The 21,526-nt window shown below is 35.2% G+C and overlaps 2 protein-coding genes across 2 annotated transcripts; both read right to left on the reverse strand.

Annotated features, from left to right (window-relative positions):
- Positions 1-10,315: 10,315 nt before the first annotated feature.
- On the reverse strand, positions 10,316-18,241 carry LOC135121689 (uncharacterized). Its single transcript, XM_064045978.1, has 3 exons — positions 18,015-18,241; positions 11,052-11,153; positions 10,316-10,995 (listed from the first exon to the last, which is right to left on the reverse strand). The coding sequence occupies exons 1-3, from the start codon at positions 18,153-18,155 to the stop codon at positions 10,708-10,710; spliced, it is 531 nt and encodes a 176-aa protein (XP_063902048.1). The 5' UTR covers positions 18,156-18,241; the 3' UTR covers positions 10,316-10,707.
- Positions 18,242-18,244: 3 nt separating this feature from the next.
- Positions 18,245-20,662, reverse strand: LOC135121698 (uncharacterized; the record flags this gene model as incomplete). Its single annotated transcript, XM_064045986.1, has 1 exon — positions 18,245-20,662. A coding segment is annotated over one exon (1,714 nt), but the record flags the coding sequence as incomplete, so codon positions are not given.
- Positions 20,663-21,526: the final 864 nt, after the last annotated feature.

Here is a 21,526-nt window from a genome sequence, read left to right on the forward strand (position 1 = left end):
CATGGCAAAACTGGTTGAATTACGCTATGAATGACTGCTGCATTTTCCCTATTCGCCAGATTTAGCACCCTGTGACTTTTATCTATCTCCAAATCTAAAAAAATGGCTTGAAGGAAGGCCCTTTACTTCAAACGGCGAAGTAATCAATGAAACAGAGGCTTATTTTGCAGAGTTTGAGAAATCATTTTTTTTGAATGGGTTAAAAAAGTTAGAATGTCGATGGTCGAGGTGTATAGAGTTGAAAGGAGACTGTTGAGAAATAAATATACAGAATTAAAAAAAAATGCTTTCTCTTTCTTAAAACGGGTACTTATCAAACAGTCCTCGTACAACTTAGATATTTATTTATAATTAGTATTATGAATCCAGTACTATTTTCTCTTGGTCGATTGAAATAAGCCTAAAAAATATTAAAATCATTTCAAAAATAAAACAAAAGAGATTTTTTTCAGTTTTTTTTTTTTTCAACATAGGAGTGTCCTTAAGATTGTTTCAACAACCAAGAATGCTCGAGATTCCTTCAAATTTTCTCAAAAACAAGAGAACAGGAGATTCCAGATTCTTTCAAATTTTTGTCAAAGGTAAGGCGTAAAGGGTCCTCTAAGTTCTTATAAAAACAAGACACCAGGAGTGCCCGTGATTCCTCCATATTCTTAAAAAATAAGCCTAAAGAGACATCTGAGATTATTTAAAATATTTTCAATAATAAGGCATAAGATACTTTGAGAGTATTTAAAAAATAATTAAGACCAGAGATCTTTGAGATTTTTCAATTTTTTTCCAAAATAAGACACGAATGGTCCTCAAGATCTTTCCAAAAAACAAGACAGGGATATTTGAGATTTTTTAAAATTTTCTCAACGAGTTCCCGGAATTCCTTCAAATTTTTCAAGAAGAAGGAGGATCCGAGATTCTTTCAAATTTTTTAAAAAATAAATAATACCAGGGGTTTTTGATTTTTTTTTCCATTTTTTTTTCCAAAATGATACACAAAGGGTCTTTCAGATCGTTTTGGATCTTCTCGATTTTTTCAAATTCTCTCAAAAGGAGTCCCCGAAATTCCTTCAAATTCTTTCAAAAAGACTTCAGGATTATTCGAGATTCTTTCAAATTCTTTAAAATATAAAATACTAGGGCCTGTGAGATTCTTCAAATTCTTTCAATTATAAAACACCAAAGATTCTCGAAGTTTTTCCAAATAACACAGGGGTCTTGGAGATTTTCTCACACTTGTTCCAAAATAAGGCAAAGGGTCCTTACGATGATTTTCAAGAGACAAGACACCAGCGATCTTCGAGATTTTTTCAAATTCCCTCAAAAGGAGAGAAATGGATCCGAGATTCTTCCAAATTCTTTAAAAAATAAAATACTTGAGGCCCTTGAGATTCTTTCAAACATAAAACACCAGAGACTCTCGAAATCCTTTCAAATGCTTTCAGAAATAAAATTCCAAAGATATCTACAGCTGGTTCAAAGTATATAAAAAATAAATAACATCAGGGGTCTTTGAGATGTTTCCAAATTTTTTCCAAAATTAGACACAAAAATCCTCAAGATCTTTTAAAAAAAAAACACCGGGGATCTTCAAGATTTTTTCAAATTCTCTCAGAAGAAGTCCCCGAAATTCCTTCAAATCTTTTCAAAAAGAAGACTCCAGAGGTATCCGTCAAATTCTTTCAAAAAGAACACTCCAGGGGTATCAGAGATTCCTTCAAATTCTTTCAAATATGTATAAAACACCAGAGACTACCGAAATTCTTTCAAATGCTTTCAAAAATAAAATTCCAGGGATATCTGCAGTTCTTTCAAAGTATTTAAAAAATAAATAACACCAGGTGTCTATGAGATGTTTCCCAATTTTTTTCAAAATTAGACATAAAAGATCCACAAGATCTTTTGAAAAAAATGAGACACCAGCGATCTTCGAGATTTTTTTCAAATTCTCTCAAAAAGGAGAGAGATGGATCCGAAATTCTTTCAAATTCTTTAAAGAATAAAATACTTGAGGCCGTTGAGGTTCTTTCAAATTCTTTCAAATATAAAACACCAGAGACTATCAAAATACTTTCAAATGATTTAAAAAAAAAAACTCCACGGTCCTTTCAAAGTCTTTAAAAAATAAATAACCCCAGGAGTCTTTGAGATTTTTCCAATTTTTTTTTTTTAATTAGACAAAAAGATCGTTTCAAAAAACAAAACATCAGGGATTTTCGAGATTTTTTCAAATTTTCTCAGAAAGAGTCTCCGAAATTCCTTCAAATTCTTTCAAACATAAAACACCAGAGACTGTCCAAATTCTTTCAAAAAAAAAACACCAGAAATCCCTACAGTTCTTTCAAAGTCTTCAAACAATAAATAAATCTAGGGGTCTTTGAGGTTGTTCTATTTTATTTTCTAAAAGAAGACACAAGGGATCTTCAAAATCGTTCCAAAAAACAATACTCCAGGGATCTTGGAGCTTTTTTTAAATTCTCTCAAAAGGACTCCCCGATATTCCTTCAAATTTTTTCAAAAAGACTTCAGGAGTATTCGAGATTCTTTCAAATTCTAAAAAAGAAAATACTAGGGTCCGTGAGATTCTACAAATTCTTTCTAATATAAAACACTAGAGACCCTCGAAGTTCTTTCAAATAACAGATTCCTTTGAGATTTTCTCAGACTTGTTCCAAAATAAGACAAAGATGATTTATTCAAGAGACAAGACACCAGCGATCATCAAGTTTTTTTCAAATTCTCTCAAAAGAAGTCCTCGAATTCCTTCAAATCAAAAAGAAGACTCCAGAGGGATGGATTCGAGATTCTTTCAAATTCTTTAAAAAATAAAATACTTGAGGCCCTTCCAAATCCTTCCAAATACTTTCAGAAATAAAATTCCAAAGATATCTACAGCTGTTTCAAAGTATATAAAAAATAATTAACATCAGGGAGAGATGTTTCCAAATTTTTTCCAAAATTAGACACAAAAATCCTCAAGATTTAAAAAAAAAACCATCGGGGATCTTCAAGGTTTTTTCAAATTCTCTCAAAAGAAGTCCCCGAAATTCCTTCAAATTTTTCAAAAAGAAGACTCCAGAGGTATCCGTCAAACTCTTTCAAAAAGAACACTCCAAGGGCATCAGAGATTCCTTCAAATTCTTTCAAATATAAAACACCAGAGACTCTCGAATTTTTTTCAAATGCTTTCACAAACAAAATTCCAGGGATATCTGCAGTTCTTTCAAAGTATTTAAAAAATAAATAACACCAAGTGTCTATGAGATGTTTCCCAATTTTTTACAAAATTAGACATAAAAGATCCACAAGATCTTTTGAAAAAACAAGACACCGGGGATCTTCGAAATTTTTTTCAAATTTTCTCAAAAGAAATTTCCGAAATTCCTTCAAATTCTTGCAAAAAGAAGACTCCAGAGGTATACGTCAAATTCTTTCAAAAAGAACATCCAGGGGTATCGGAGATTCCTTCAAATTCTTTCAAATATGTATAAAACACCAGAGACTCTCGAAATTCTTTCAAATGCTTTCAAAAATAAAATTCCAGGAATATCTACAGTTCTTTCAAAGTATTTAAAAAATAAATAACACCAAGTGTCTATGAGATGTTTCCCAATTTTTTTCAAAATTAGACATAAAAAATCCTCAAGTTCTTTTGAAAAAACAAGATACCGGGCATCTTCGAGATTTTTTTCAAATTTTCTCAAAAGAAATTTTCGAAATTCCTTCAAATTCTTGCAAAAAGAAGACTCCAGAGGTATCCGTCAAATTTTTTCAAAAACAACACTCCAGGGGTATCAGAGATTCTTTAAAAAATAAAAAACTAGGGATCCTGACGATTCTTTCAAAATTTTTAAAAAATAAATCATATACCAGGGGTATTTGAGACTTTTCCAATTTTTTTCCAAAATCAGACACAAAGAGTCCTTAAGATCGTTTCAAAAAACAAGACACCAGGTATCTCCGAAGTTTTTTCATTTTTTCTCAAAAGGAATCCCCGAAATTCCTTCAAATTCTTTCAAAAAGACTCCAGGAGTATCCGAGACTCTTTCAAATTCCTTAAAAAATAAAATACAAAGTCCCTTGAGATTCTTCAAATTCTTTCAAATATAAAACACCAGACTCTCGAAATTCTTTCAAATGCTTTCAAAAATAAAATTCCAGGGATATCTGCAGTTCTTTCAAAGTATTTAAAAAATAAATAACACCAGGTGTCTATGAGATGTTTCCCAATTTTTTTTCAAAATTAGACATAAAAGATCCTCAAGATCTTTTGAAAAAACAAGACACCGGGGATCTTCGAGATTTTTTTCAAATTTTCTCAAAAGAAATTTCGGAAATTCCTTAAAATTCTTGCAAAAAGAAGACTCCAGAGGTATCCGTCAAATTCTTTCAAAAAGAACACTCCAGGGGTATCAGAGATTCTTTAAAAAATAAAAAACTAGGGATCCTTATAATTCTTTCAAAATTAAAAAAAAATCATATATACCAGCGGTATTTGAGACTTTTCCAAATTTTTTCCAAAATCAGACACAAAGGGACCTTAAGATCGTTTCAAAAAACAAGACACCAGGGATCTTCGAAGTTATTTCATTTTTTCTCAAAAGGAATCCCCGAAATTCTTTCAAATTCTCTCAAAGAGACTCCAGGAGTATCCGACATTCTTTCAAATTCCTTAAAAAATAAAATACTAAGGCCCTTGAGATTCTTCAAATTCTTTCAAATATAAAACACCAGAGACTCTCGAAATTCTGTCAACTGCTTTCAAAAATAAAACTCCAGGCATTTCTACGGTTTTTCAAATTCTCTCAAAAAGAATCGCCGAAATTCCTTCAAATTCTTTCAAAAAGAAGACTTCGGAGATATCCGAGATTCTTGCAAATTCTTTAAAGAATAAAATACTTGAGGCCGTTGAGATTCTTTCAAATTCTTTCAAATATAAAACACCAGAGACTATCAAAATTCTTTCAAATGATTTAAAAAAAAACTCCACGGTCCTTTCAAAGTCTTTAAAAAATAAATAACCTCAGGGGTCTTTGACATTTTTCCATTTTTTTTTTCAAAATTAGACAAAAAGATCGTTTCAAAAAACAAAACATCAGGGATCTTCGAGATTTTTTCAAAATTTCTCAGAAAGTCCCCGAAATTCCTTCAAATTCTTTCAAAAAGACTCCAGGAGTATTCAAGATTCTTACAAATTTTTCAAAATATAAAATACTAGAGGCCCTTCAGATTCTTTCAAATTCTTTCAAACATAAAACACCAGACTGTCCAAATTCTTAAAAAAAAAAAACTCCAGAAATCCCTACAGTTCTTTCAAAGTCTTCAAACAATAAATAAATTTAGGGGTCTTTGAGATTGTTCTATTTTTTTCCAAAAGAAGACACAAAGGATCCTCAAAATCGTTCCAAAAACAATACTCCAGGGATCTTGGAGATTTTTTTAAATTCTCTCAAAAGGACTCCCCGACATTCCTTCAAATTCTTTGAAAATGAAGACTCCAGAAGATCCAAGATTTTTTCAAATCCTTTAAAAAATAAAATACTAGAGGCTCTTGAGATTCTTTCAAATATAAAACACCAGAAACTTCCGAAATTTTTTCAAATGCTTTCAAAAATAAAACTCCCGGTATCCTTAAGTCTTCAAAAAATAAATAACTCCAGGGGTCTTTGAGATTTTTCTAAATTTTTTTCAAATTAAGAAACAAAGGGTCCTAAAGATAGTTTCAAAAAACAAGACATCAGGGATCTTCGAGATTTTTTCAAATTCTGCCAAAAGGAGTCTCCGAAATTCCTTCAAATTCTTTCAAAAAGAGACTCCAGAGGTATCTGAGATTCTTTCAGTCTTTAAAAAATTGCTAACTCCAGGAATCTTTGAGATTTTTCCAAATTTTTTCCAAAATAAGAAACAAAGGGTCCTGAAGATCGTTTCAACAAAATAAGACACAGGAAATCTTCAAGATTTTGTCCAATTCTCTGAAAAAAAAGTCCCGGAAATTTCTTCAAATTTTTTCAAAAAGGAAACTACGGTTGTTTCAAATTCTTTCAAAAATAAAACAGCAGAGGTCTCCAAGATTCTTTCTTTCTTTCTTTTTTTTTGTAAACAAGATACAGATTTTTTCAAATTCTGTCAAAAGAAGTCCTCGAAATTCCTTCAAATTCCTACAAAATAGTACACGAGATTCTTTTGAAACCAAACACCATGAATCCTCGAGATTTTTTCAAAATATCTTAAAAACAAGATAGCAGGAGTCCTCCAGATTCCTTCAAATTCTTTCAAAAACAAGAATCCAGGAATACCTGAGATTCTTTGAAATTCTTTAAAATAGTAAGATAAAAGCAAATACCAGGGATGTTGCAAATCTTTCAAATTCTGTAAAAATTAAAACAGTTGCGGTCCTCAAGATCTTTTAAATTCTGTTAAAAATAAAACACAAATGGTCCCGGGATTCTTTTAGATTCTTTCAAACATAAGACAGCAAAAGTCCCTGACGCTTCTTACAATTTTTTGAAAAATAAAACAAAAGAGGCCTCCAAGATTCTTTCAGATTCTTTTTTAAACAAGACACCAGGAGTGTTCGACATTTCTTCCAATTCTTTCAAAAAATGGTAGCCGAAATTCTTTGAAATGTTTTAAAAATCAAACCAGAAGCTCCCGGGATTTCTTCAAACTGCCTTAAAACCAAGATACCTGGAGTCCCCTAGATTTCTTCCGATTCTTTCATAAATGAGACTTCAAGGATACCTGAGATTCTTTCAAATTCTTTAAAATAATAAGACACAAACAAGTACCGGGGATCTTCGAGATTTTTCAAATTCTTTCAAAAATAAGACAGTAGAAGTCAGTGAGATTTTATCAAATTCTTTCAGAAATAAGACTCCAAGAGGCCTGGAGATTCTATCAAATTGTGTCAGAAATAAAACACCAGGGATCCCTACGATTCTTTCAAATTTTTTCAAAAATAAAACAGCAGAGGCCCCAAGATACTTTAGCTTTTTTTGAAAACAAAAAAAAAACAGGGATCTTCGAGCTCTTTCAAATTCTTTCAAAAATAAGACTCCACGAGTCCTGGAGATTCTTTCAAATTGTGTCAAAACTAAGGCCTCATCAGGGATTACGGTTCTTTCAAATTATTTTTAAAACAAGACATCAGGAGTACTTGAATTTCCTTCAACTTTTTTCAAAAATAAAACACAGAGGGTCCTCGAGATTCTTCCATAAACAAAACATTATGAGTTTTCGAGATTCTTTCAAAAATAACTTAGCCGGGATCCCAGAAATTCTTTCATTTTTGTTTTTTTCAAAAATGGAACCAGAAGCTCCCAAGATTTTTTCAAATTATCTTAAAAGCAAGATCCCAGAAGTCCTCTGGATTCCTTCAAATTCTTTCAAAAACAAGATTCCAGGTGTACCTGAAAGTCGGTCAAATTCTTTAAAAGAATAAGATAGAGATCTTCCAAATTCTTTAAAAATTAAAACACCGATATTTCAAATTCTGTTGACAATAAAACACAAAGAGTCCCGGGATTCTTTCGAATTGTTTCAAAAACAGACACTAGAATTCTTTTAAATTGTTCTAAAAATAAAACTTCCGAGGTACCCGAAATTCTTTCAAATTTTTTCAAAAAATAGGACCATGGATCTTTAAAATCCTTTGAAATTTTGCCAAAAATAAGACACAAAATTTCGCGAGATTCTTCCAAATTCTCTCAAAAACGACACCAGGAGTTTCTGAGATTCTGTCAAATTCTTAAAAAAATAAAAAACTAGAGGCCCTTGAGATTCTTTTATCTTTCAAATATAAAACACCAGAGACTCTCGAAATTCTTTCAAATGCTTTTAAAAATAAAACTCCAGGTATCCCTACAGCAAAGTCTTTAAAAAAATAAATAATTCCGGGAGTTTTTGTGAGATTTTTCTAATTTTTTTTCCAAAATAAAAAACAAAGGATCTTGAAGATCGTTTCAAAAAACAAAACACCAGGAATCTTCGAGATTTTTTCAAATTCTCTCAAAAGAACTCCCCGAAATTCCTTCAAAATCTTCCAAAAAGAAGACTTCAGGGGATCCGAGATTCTCTTAAGTTCTTTAAAAAATAAAATACTAGCGGCTTGTGAGATTCTTTTAAATTTTTTCAAATATAAAACACCAAAGACTAGGAATTCTTTCAAATGCTTTAAAAAATAAAATTCCAGGGATCCTTAACGGTCCTTTCAAAGTCTTTAAAAAATAGATAACCCCAGGGATCTTTGTGATTTTTCCTAAATTTTTCCAAAATAAGACACAAAGGGTCCTTAAGACGTTTCAAAAAACACAAGACACCAGGGTAATTCGAGATTTTTTCAAATTCTCCCAAAAGGAGTCCCCGAAATTCCTTCAAATTCTTTAAAAAACAAGACTCCAGATGGTTCTTTCAGTCGTTAAAAAGTAAATAACACAGAGATTTTTTACAATTTTTTTCCAAAATAAGATAAAGGGCCCTTAAGATAATTTCCCAATAAACAAGATTCCAGGGATTTTCTAGATTTTTTCAAATTCTCTCAAAAAGAATCCCCGAAATTCCTTCAATTTTTCTCAAAAAGAAGACTCTACTGGAATCCGAAATTCTTTTATAAAAAAAAGTTACCATGGATGTCCGGGATTCTTTCAGATTGTCTTAAAAACAAGATAGAAGTTTTCCAGATTCCTTCAAATTCTTTCAAAAACAAAATTCCAGGAATACCCGCGATTCTTTGAAATTCCTTAAAATAATAAGATGAACAATTACCATGGATGTTCGAAATTCTGTAAAAATTAACACACCAGGGGTCCTCAAGATTTTTCAAATTCTGTTAAAAATTAAACACAACGGATCCCGATATTCTTGCAAATTCTTTCAAACATAAGACAGCAGAAGTTCCTAAGATTCTCTCAAATTTTTGTCAAAAAAAAAAGCAAAAAAAAAAACCACCAGGGATGCCTAAGATTCTTTCGATTTTTTTCAAAAATAAAACAACAGAAGCCGAAATTCTCTGAAATACTTTTAAACATCAAACCAGAAACTCCAGATTTTTTTTCAAACTATCTTAAAATTAAGATTCCAGTAGTCCCCTGGATTCCTTCATAAATAACTAAATAAGACTTCCGGGCTGCCTCAAGATTCTTCCAAATTTTGCCAAAATAATACACCAGGAGTTCCCGACGTTCTGTCAGATTCTTTCTAAATAAGACACAAGGATACTTCAAGATTCTTTTAAAAAGAAAACGCAATGGTATTTCGAAGTTCTTTCAAATTCATTAAAAAATATGAAAGTAGATGTACTCGAGATTTTTCCAAATTCTTTCAAAAATGAAAATACTAGGATTACTTCAATTTTTTCAAAAATAGCACAAAGAATCCTCGAAAGTTTTTCAAATTCTGTCAAATTCCTTCCAAGTAAGGATCCCTTAAGATTTTATTATAAATATGATACGAAATGTTTTCAAAATTCTTTCAAATTCTCTCAAAAAACGAGACACAATTGGTCCAGTGATTTGTATTTTGTTTTGTTATTCTATTCTCGTTTGACAGACAGAAAAAAAGAATACGTAAATAGAATGTGGACAAACAGAGGCAAAAGGAGATGCAAATAAAATATGAAAAAGAAAAATGTGCGAAAAATGCAGTAAAAGTACCAAATCTGGTTAAATTAAAAAATAAAATCACAAATTCAAGAAATAGACACGTTAAATAAACTAACCAATATATTTAAAGAGCGATTTATAAAAAATTCTAACTGCCCTCCGTTTACCCTTGTCGACCTACGGCATGCGCAAACTTGATACCCATCAATCTATTTCGCCTAATATCCATCAATCAGTTTGCGACAGCAAACAAAGTGAGTTTAATTTGAGAATAAGTGAAACAAAAGTGTCTTACAAACCCAATACTAAGCCTTGAAAGAATTCGTAAGTTTGGGGGTCAGAACATTTAAAACTAGTTTAATTAAAAATTCAGGGAGTTCTGTTTTTTTGTTTCATGGCCGTTCCGATAAATATCCACCATAAATCGTGATGACGTATTTAAAACTTACAAAAATAATTCTTGAAATTTTATGAATAAAATTACAAATCTTTGAATAAACAAACTGTTAATACTTTTTCAAATATTAGTCACAGTAACAGAGTTTAGTAAAAATTAAAAAAAGAATGCAAGCCATGATCATCAGCAGCAACAGTTATCAGTGCAAACTTTTTTCTATCAAATTTATTACGCTCTTGTTCTTATAAATTTAGTGTAAATAGAAACTTGTTTGTATTATTTTGCACAACGTACCATGGGAAAAAGTAAGAGAAAAACCACCCAGTGCTCAAAAACGGAATATTTATTTTTCCAAATTTCGCCTAACTCTCTACCGTGAATAAGTAGGCAACGCTTCGATTGCAAATCAAGGCCCCGCCCATCGTCATAAGGTACATTTTCGTGCACAAACCCCAGTCAGCAACTGAGCCTCTCACACATAAAGTACACTAACGAACTACATAAAACGGACGACATCAATATGTTACAATAATATAACCTCTTCAACAATATGATAAAAAATATCGATATTAAGCTGGAAGCACAGGTTAAACCGTGGGTACTCAACCGCATCTCAGGCTTTTTCCCCCATCACACCATCATCGTTAAGCTAAAACTCAACAAAAACAACTACACTTAACAACAAGATAGTAGAAAAAATCACATCAAGAAGCGCTCTCAGTTCAAGAACCTCTTCATCTCTTTGTTTTGGTGAGCCATGCTGTATTGAGCGTTCTCGGCCTTCTCGATCATGGCGTCGTACCGGTCCAAGTGGGTGTCTAAAGCCTTGGCTAAGTCGCTTTTTCGGGTGCCCCCTTCGGTGCTGCAGGTGCCGTTGACGCTCACCGGGGGCGACTGGCTGTCGATCGGCTCGGGATTCTCGGGGGCGGCGCTCTCTAACGGCTCGGATGAGGACGAAGTGCCGATTTTGAACTTGAGCAGGCTGGTGAGCGAGCTGCAGGATGCCTGAAAGCAAGAGGGGACGTCACGGGTTTTGGGATGATACTCGGATTTTGGCCTACTTTGAACCTGTGGATTTTTCGCTGGGTTACTTGCAGGATGCTGTTCAGTTCATCCAAACCTCCGGATATGTGTTTCATTGATTCGTCTTCCAGGTCGGCTTCCTGGAAGCGGGAAATAACATTATTTTTTTTTATTATTGGAATGGAGTCTGTTTTGAAGTAAAAAAGGAAATTAAAAGAAAAATCGGTATAAAGGTACTACAGATTTAGTCACCTCTGGTTTTTCCGGAAACGACATCGCCTTCTTTTTTACAATGAAAAACAAAATTTTAAAGTCTGAGATGTCAATTGATGCAAAAAATATATAAAATGTGTATACTATAGAATCACATCGAACATCGATGTCCGAATTTCCGGAAATGACATTAATTTTTTTCTTACTACTGAAATTGAGTATCTTCTTGAAGTGTCCTAAACAGTACTTTTTTAAATTTAAAATGGACAATGAATACAAAAATCGGTACGAAATCAGTACAAACTTAGTCACCTTTGTTTTTTCCGGAAATGACATTATCCTCTTTTTCCAATTAGAATGTAGCACTTTTTTAGAGTCAAATGGATTTTTTTTCATTTTTACATTCAAAAACAAAATTTTAAAGCCTAGACTGTTAGTCAATTGATGCAAAAAATCTATAAATATGTATACTACACAATCATCAGTGTCCGATTTTCCGGAAATGACATTAATGTTTTTCGTACTACTCTGAGTATGTTTTTGAAATATTTCAGAGAGTACTTTTTTAAATTTAAACTGGATAATTAACACAAAAATCGGTCCAAAATCTTTACAGATTTAGTCACCGTCGATTTTTCCGGAAATGACGTCGAATTCTTTTTTAATTAGAATTTAAGTTTGTTTGAGGCACAAATAGAATATTTTTTATTTTTATAATGAAAAAATAAATTTTAAAACCTGGAACGTCAATTGATAAAAAAAATCTATAAAATGTGTATACCTACTACAGAATAACATCGATGTCCGATTTTCCGGAAATGACATTAATTTTTTTCTTACTACTGGAATTGAAGCATGTTTTTTAACTATGTCAAACAGTGCTTATTTACATTTAAAATAATAAAATGGAAAACTAATACAAAAATCGCTATAAAGTGTGTACACATTTTTTTTTGGTTTTTCCGGAAATGGCATCGCTACACCGGGTGTCTGGAAAATGGCGGATTAACTCTCCGCTACACTCTCTGCCATTTGCCAAAATCAGTTTTATCTTATCAAATACTAGCCCCGCCCACCCACCCTCCAGTTTCTTAAAGGGTATATCTTTTGTCAAAATCAGTCTTAACTTAGCAGGTACTAGCCCCACCCACCCGTCCTTTATTTTCTTAGAGGGTATGCCATTTGCCAAAATCAGTTTTATCATAGCAACCAGTAACCCCGCCCACCCGAGTTCTTCACATTCTAACGGCTACTTTTATTTCTGTTTAGCGTAAGCTCCACCTTTCATTCAGAGTAGACAAATGAATTACTGAAATGAAGGTGGGTGGGTGGGAGGGGCTAGTGTTTGCTCCTAAGTTTATTGAAAAAGCTGAATATAGCTCCGCCCACCTCCTTCCTCATTTGGCTAACTTATTTTATTTATTGTGAAATGGAAATTGAATTCTGTTTTAACAAACGGAAGGATCTAAGATTTAAAACAAAATCAAAAGTGCTAGCCCCGCCCACCCACCTTCTATTTCTTGGAGGGTATATGATTTGCCAAAATCAGTCTTATCTTAGCCAGCTAGTACTTCCTAGGATAAGACGCATTTTGGCGAATCACATACCTTCCAAGAAAATAGAGGGTGGGTGGGCGGGGCTAGTATTTGATAAGATAAAACTAATTTTGGCAAATCACATACCTTCCAAGAAAATAGAGGGTGGGTGGGCGGGGCTAATATTTGATAAGATAAAACTGATTTTGGCACTTTTAACATTGTCGACCATTTTTCAACTATTTTCGAAAATTTTCCACTCCCACTCAACAGAAGAACATAATTAGCCCCGCCCACCCACTCTGTCTCGGTTTCAGTGATTGATTTTATCCGATTTGATAGTTTTACTGAACACGAATAAAATTAGTCGTTAGAATGAGAAGACGTGGGGGGGGGGGGGCTCGTAATTGCTAAGGTAAGACTGATTTTGGTGAATCACATACCCTCCAAGAAAGTAGAGAGTGGGTGGGCGGGGCTAGTATTTGATAAGATAAAACTGATTTTGGCAATCACATACCCTCCAAGAAAATAGAGGGTGGGTGGGCGGGGCTAGTATTTGATAAGATCAAACTGATTTTGGCACTTTTAACATTTTCGACCATTTTTCAACTATTTTCCACTCCTACACAACAGCAGAACATAATTAGCCCCGCCCACCCACCCTGTCTCGACTTCAGTGATTGATTTTATCCAATTTGATAGTTCTACTGAACACGAATCGAATTAGTCGTTAGATTGAGAAGAGGTGGGGGGGGGGGCTCGTACTTGCTAAGGTAATACTGATTTTGGCAAATCATATACCCTCCAAGAAAATAGAAGGTGGGTGGGCGGGGCTAGTATTTGATAAGATGAAACTGATTTTGGCAAATCACATACTCTCCAAGAAAATGGAGGGTGGGTGGGCGGGGCTAGTATTTGATAAGATAAAACTGATTTTGGGGCTTTGACATTTTCGACCATTTTTCAACTATTTTCGAACATTAGTTAGACATTTTCGTGTAGATTTTGATGTCCAGAAGTCATTTTCAGCTTCATTTGTGCGGAAATTCCTACCTTTTTTCCAAAATCCACAATTTTTACATTCCGTCAAAATAGCTCAGTATAAAAATTTTGTACATAAAAAAGGAAACCATTATTAATGTTTGTTTCACAAAATACAATTATTTTAAGAATGTATTTTGTGGTTTTTATATATTCACAGAAATGTTTAAAATTTGTTTATTTGAGACAATAGAAAAGTCAGAAGAAAAAATTACGAATACCATTTTTTTTTAACTTTTTTCACATTCTTTTTCCACTCCCACTCAACAGAAGAACATAATTAGCCCCGCCCACAGTGATTGATTTTATCCGATCTGAGTGAAATGAATATTCTTATAGTAAAAAGAAATACAATTAGTCGTTAGAATGAGAAGAGGGGGGTGGGTGGGTGGGGCTAATATTTGCTAAGATGAGACTGATTTTGGCAAATCACATACCCTCCAGGAAAATAGAGGGTGGGTGGGCGGGGCTAGTATTTAATAAGATAAAACTGAGTTTGGCACTTTTGACATTGTCTTGTAGATTTCGATATCCAGAAGTCATTTTTGGCTTCGCTGCTTCGGAAATTTCTACCGTTTTTCCAAAATCGCCAATTGAAATATAGGAATTTTTCCAATTCCGTCAAAATAGTTCGGTGTAAACATTTTGTAGATAAAAAGGGAAATAATTATTAATTATTGTTTCACAAAATACAATTATTTTAAGAATGTACTTTAGGTTTTTATATATTCACAAAAATGTTTAAAATTTGTTTATTTGAAACACTAGAAAAGTCAGAACAGGTCAGGTCACGTTAGGTCAAGTAAGGTCAGGTGCATGAAAGACACAAGAAATAAATTTTATAACAAATAGTATAACAAAAAAAATTACAAATGGCGTTTTGTTTTTACTTTTTTCACATACTTTTTCCATTCCCACTCAACAGAAGAACATAATTAGCCCCGCCCACCCACCCTGCCGTCATTTCAGTGATTGATTTTATCCGATATGAATGAAATTAATTATCTTATATTGAAAAGAAATAAAATTAGTCCTTAGAACGAGAAGAGGGGGGGCGGTGGGTGGGTGGAGCTAGTATTTGCTAAGATGAGACTGATTTTGGCAAATCACATACCCTCCAAGAAAATAGAGGGTGAGTGGGCGGGGCTAGTATTTGATAAGATAAATCTGATTTTGGCAAATCACGTATCCTCCAAGAAAATACAGGGTGGGTGGGCGGGGCTAGTATTTAATTAGATAAAACTGACATTTTCGACCATTTTTCAACTATTTTCTAAAATTAGTTAGACATTTTCTCGTAGATTTCGATATCCAGAAGTCATTTTTTGCTTCATTTCTGCGGAAATTCCTACCGTTTTTCCAAAAAGGCAAATTGAAATATAGCAATTTTTACAGTTCCGTCAAAATAGCTCGGTATAAAAATTTATTTATTTTTATATATTCACAGAAATGTTCAAAATTTGTTTATTTGAGACATTAGAAAAGTCAGAATAAGTTAGGTCACGTTAGGTCAAGTCAGGTCAGGTGCATGAAATAAGAAATAAATTTTATAGCAAATAGTGTAACAAAAAAATACGATTGTTTTTTTTTTACTTTTTTCACATTCTTTTTCCACTCCCACTCAACAGAAGAACATAATTAGCCCCGCCCACCCACCCTGTCTCCTATTCAGTGATTGATTTTATCCGATATAAATGAAATTAATTATCTTATATTGAAACAAAATAAAATTAGTCGTTAGAATGAGAAGAGGGGGGGTGGCGGGGCTAGTACTTGCTACGATGAGCCTGATTTTGGCAAATTACATACCTTCCAAGAAAATAGACGGTGGGTGGGCGGGGCTAGTATTTGACAAGATAAAACTGATTTTGGCACTTTTAACATTTTCGACCATTTTCAACTATTTTCGAAAATTAGTTAGATTTTTTTCTTATAGATTTCGGTATCCATAAGTCATTTTTGGCTTCATTTCTGCGGAAATTTCTACCGTTTTTCCAAAATCGCCAATTGAAATATAGGAATTTTTACAGCTCCGTCAAACTAGCTCGGTATAAAAATTTATTTATTTTTAGATATTCACAGAAATGTTTAAAATTTGTTTATTTCAGACAACAGAAAAGTCAGAACAGGTCAGGTCACGTTAGGTTAGGTGCATGAAATAAGAAGTAATTTTTATAATAAATAGTATAACAAAAAAAAAAATACGAATGGCGTTTTTTACATTTTTTACATTCTTTTTTCACTCCGACTCAACAGAAGAACATAATTTGCCCCGCCCACCCACCCTGTCTCCGTTTCGGTGACTGAGTTTATCCGATCTGAATGAAATGAATTATCTTATACTGAAAAGAAATCAAATTAGTCGTTAGAATGAGAAAAGAGGGGTGGATGGGGCTAGTACTTGCTAAGATGAGACTAATTTTGGCAAATCACATACCTTCCAAGAAAATACAGGGTGGGTGGGCGGGGCTAGTATTTGATAAGATAAAACTGGTTTTGGCACTTTTGATATCCAGAAGTCATTTTCGGCTTCGCTGCTTCGAAAATTTCTATCGTTTTTCCAAAATCGCCAATTGAAATGTAGTAATTTTTACAGTTCCGTCAAAATAGCTCGATATAAAAATTTTGTATATAAAAAGGGAAATAATTATTAGTTTTTGTTTCACAAAATACAACTATTTTAAGAATACCCTTTTTGTATATTCATAGAAATGTTTAAAATTTGTTTATTTGAGACAATAGCAAAGTCAGAACAGGTCAGGTCACGTTAGGTCAAGTAGAGTCATGAATTAAAAGTAAATTTTACAGTAAATAGTAGAACAGAAAAATTACGATTGGCCTTTTTTTTTTAGTTAACATAATTAGCCCCGCCCACCCACCCTGTCCCCATTTTAGTGATTGATTTTATCTGATCTGAATGAACTTGCTAAGGTAAGACTGATTTAGGTAAATCACATACCCTTCAAGAAAATAGAGGGTGGGTGGGCGGGGCTAGTGCTTTTTTACTTAATTCAGTACACAGAGCAACAATCTGCATTATGTAATATTTAAAATGTAAATAAATAAATAAAGACTACCCATTTGAACAAGATAAGAATGATTTTGGCAAATCACATATCCTCCAAGATTATAGAGGGTGGGTGGGCGGGGTTACTTTTTGCCAAGATAAGACTTATACAATCTACATCATAAAGATTTTTTTTAGGACTCCGTATATACCGTACTGAGGAGTTAATCCGCCATTTTCCAGACACCCGGTATAGGGAGCACAAATGTGGTCATATTTGGTTTTTTCGGAAATGACATGTCCTTTGGCTAGAATGTATTTTTTTTAGTGTCAACTGGAATATTTTTTATTTTTACAAAGAACAAATTTTTTAAGCGTGGGATGTCAATTTATGCAAAAAATCCATAAAATGTATGTATCACAGTAGTGTCGGAATTGCCAGGAATGACATCGATTTTTTTTTACTGGAATGGAGTATGTTTTTAAAGTATTTCATTTTACATTTCATTTACATACGTACGTAATTTACATTTTTATTTATTAAATGAATTATGCATTTCCACTTTATTTTTTCCATATCGCATTCTATTTAAAACAACAAAGTTGGTCTCATTTACAGAAAAACCGGCAATTAATTAATCGCTCCAAAACATTTATCTTTCCAAGGATCGACACGTCAGAACGGAAGCGGTTAATTGTTTAAGGATTAACCAAATAACACACGTTAAGTGTTGCATCACTAAAAAAAATAAAGAAAAAAATCAAATAACCGAGAAGTGATTGGTTAAAGTGACACGACTGTGATGACTTCCCGCAGTATTCCCACTCTACACTCCATCAAGCTGTCAACGTAATTTGAGGTTAAAACCGCAATTTTTTACGGAAATGTCACTTAGTAAGTCATATGTCAAGTTGACAAATAACTTAACCCAGAAATCGGTTGACAACATGACATTTCTGGGTCATCGAAAATGTAAAATGTCAAAAATATAAATGAAAATTGACTAAAACTTCAACTTAATCTTCTTAAAATGATACTATGAGAACTAGATACATTTTTTTAGAAACAAAATTATCTGAATATGTATTTTTTTTTAATCTTGTAACTTCAAATTAAAACTAAAAAAGTTTGCCTAGAACTTAGTTACACACGAAATAATTAAATGCGACGTTTAAATACAGGTAAGAATGAATAACGCCCCTACCTTCAAATTTTCGGTGTCCCGTTCTTCTTCGGCGGCAGCCTCTCGTTCTTGTTTCTTCTTGAGGAAGTCTTCATAGTCGGGCTTTTCTATGCCCAACAATTCGGCTCTCATGCACTCATATTCGTACGTGCCCTCCGCCATCGTCGTCACCTACATGTGCTCGCTGGCACTCGTATTGATTAAGTCAGAGGGCGCTGCGGTCCATGTGGGTGTTTGAAAAAAGCCAAATGTCAAACTGATATTTAATTTATTTCAACAAAATAACAAATTACTATTTGAAAATACAAACTAAAAAATCGACAGTGTACACATATTTTGGAAGCATTTTTTTGTCCTCTCATAGTGTGTAGAAAAATCATCAGTTCGTCTCGTCCGGACGTGAAAGCGTTAAAGACTTAAATTACTTCGTAAAAACAGAAGATTAAAAAAGGAGAAAATTCACAAGTATTTACAACTTTGTTTAATCCCTTACGCGCTATGTTATATTTATATTAAATTTGGGTTTATTTACATTTCCAAAAAATATACAGAAAATACACTTATGAAAAGAAGGTAAATAAGCGACAAACCCGAACTGATTGAACGAAACACATCCATTGCACGAACAGCAAAGAAACACAAACACTGAAATGAAGTTAGTTGGAAATGCAAAAAACTGGACATCGCATACCGTCGTATCTCGACTCACATAAATATCAAATTTTGAGGTTATGCAATAGATCGAACTATTCCCTAGCTTACACTTAACCTTAATGTTTACAGTTGTATTTACAGTAAAGTAAAACTGTTATCTACAATTAAAATAATCATGAATTAAAAAAGAAACTAAAATGGACGCTAACCGACCCGGTGAGCCGGGCCGAGAGTCATTACATTTAACACTAGCCTAACCTATTTATCACTTATCGATATATACAGACAAAGCTCCGTTACACTAATCCTCGTCGGACAAGGGTTCGTACTGCGCCGACAGCAACGGCTTCGGCTCGTTACTCCTTGAACTATCGTTGGCAGTGCTCTCTTTATGAACATAAGGAAAACCGAATCCTTGTTGCTGTTGCTGCTGCTGCTCCTCGTGCTTCTCTTCGTCGATCACCATCTCCCCCGGACTGTCGCTCCGCTCCTTCTCCTGGCTCTCCTGCGCGTCCTTCTTGTCGTCCTCCGTCCTCATCACCTCCACTATCCTGTTCTTCACGTAGTCCAACGGCGAAATGTGTTGATTCTGCTGCGGCTGCGGCTGCTGGTACCTCCTGAAATTCTGCTCCGCACTCCAATGATTATCCGGGGGCGACACCGGCTCCACGTGGTACTTCTGCGGCTGCGCAATCCTAATAATCTGCCTCTCGTCCTGCTGGGGCGTCACCGCCCTCTTGTCCTCCTTCTGCTGGTGCAACCGCCGCTTCCACTGCTCATTAACGTTATCCACGTGATAATAATTCGGCCCCCGCGAACCAAAGTCGTGACTGATCACCGAATCCGTCAGCTCCTTCACCGTCAGGTTCTTGTTCACAGTTTCCGCCTCCAGGTCTATACTGATCACCGACGACGGTCGCTCCCCGTTGTTGTCCTGCTGCGCCAACGCAGGCAAGCCCTGGAACAGCAAGTCTCCAGCTCGCGTCTCCCGCGCCGCCGTCACCATCTCCCGCCCCCCTTCGCTCGTCTGGTTGATCTGGTGCGTGATGATGGCGTCGATCAAACTCGCCGCCGTCAGCGACGTGGAGCTTTCGCGCGACTGCCTCGTTTGCTGCTGCTGGTACACGATCCTGCGCTGCTGCTCCTCCATCCGCTGCTGCTGCTGCTGCCTCATCTGCTGGTGCTGCTGGATGATCTGGAAGCGGTGCGGCTGCTCCATGATGTTGTCGGCCATCGTCTTCCCCAAGCCCTCGTGAGGGGCGTTCGGCACCGGGAGACTCGGCTGCTGCACCGCCACGTCCACTAAACTCGACAACGCCTCGTGGCCTGGCGGCAGATAGGGTCTGGTGTGTCGCTGGATCACGCCTTGCCGCTGTTGGTTCTGCTGGCTCACCGGGGGCGGCGTCCTGTGCGGGCTACTCGTCGGGTAGTAGCCCGCTTTCTCGTTCCGCCGCCCCAGCATCTGCTGGCTCGTTATATAGTCGTTCATGATGATCTGCCTTGAACTAAGCTGCTGTTCCACGGTGAAACTCTGTTGCCTGTATTGAGGGTACGCTCCAGGCTGCGGCGAATTCTGGGGGACGCCGCGCTTGTTGAAGTAGTCGTAGACGCGTTTTTCCTGCATGTGGGGCATGTGGATGGGGGTGCCTTGTGTGATGGAGCCCATCTTCGTCTCGGGCGTCATCTGGCGAAGGAGGCCCTCGTAGCGCGGCTGCTGGTTGATGATGGGGGTGCCGAGGGTGATGGAGCCGGATTTGGGGTTGGCGGGTTTGGGGCTGGGGAGTTTGGGCTGGGACCGGATGGGGAAGGGACTTTTGCGTTCTTGGTGGTAGGGGAGGTACTCGCGGTGGATTTGCTGAGGGGGGTGTTGTTTGTGGGCGGGGGGCGGGGGCTCGCGCGGTTTCTTGATGCTGAGGTCGAGGGTCTCGGGCTCGCGGGAGTCCTGTACGGAGAGGACGACGAGATCGTTTCTGGAAAGAGAGAATTTGTGAGGAGTTTGGTATTGTGAGGAATTTCTAGATCAGTGGTTCCCAATTTTTTCAAAGCAACATTTTTTTTTAATTTTTACTTCCTGAGCGTAAGCTAAGTAAGTATTGTACTTCTATGTTTTCTTGACGTTTGATGACTCCCTAAAGTACGAAGAAATAGGTTTCTCGTTTTCGTCTGTCTATCTGTCTGTCTGTCCGTCTGTCCGGATCTTTATTAGACTTACAATCTACGAAACTACTGGACCAACTGTCGTCAATTTTTTTTTTAGAAAATATTATTTCAATTTTATAAAATAAGATGCTCCTTTACATGTGGTTTATCAATCCATGTTCAGTTTTTACCCTAGACATCCAGCTTTTTGGGAAAAAAATCAAAATTTTATAACGACATTCTGCAATTCAACTTTGAAACTGCTCTGAAATCTTGCAAACGTTTTAAAGCTATCGTAAGCATGGTAAATCGTTAATCAATTTTTTTTTTGTTTATGTTCTCATAAAAAATGATGACGTCATTTTACAAAAATTGATGAATATGTGTTCCTTAAATTTGATTGAATTACATACTCTTGCTTGTATGATTTAAGAATCCGTGTTGAGTTTTTACCCTAGACATCCATATTTTGGGGGAAAAATTCAAAATTGTATTTTACAATTTAACTATGAAACTGCAAAATCGAATGTTCTGAAATCTTGCAAACGTTTTAAGGTTATCGTAAGCATGGTCAATCTTTAATCAAAATCTATTCGTTTATCGCCTCTACAAAACATGATTATGTTAATGAGTGTGGTTAATTAATTGATCAGTCCTTTTTTCTGAGTTGAGGAGACAACATCAAATCTCATTTCATTTCAACCGCTGATGTTTGTAATCTAAACGTGCTAATATTTGAA

Source organism: Zophobas morio, unplaced genomic scaffold (assembly GCF_036711695.1).
Source record: "Zophobas morio isolate AGI-343-1 ecotype UQ-CSIRO unplaced genomic scaffold, CSIRO_AGI_Zmor_V1 ptg000669l, whole genome shotgun sequence".
In the NCBI taxonomy this organism is placed as follows: Eukaryota; Metazoa; Arthropoda; class Insecta; order Coleoptera; family Tenebrionidae; genus Zophobas; species Zophobas morio.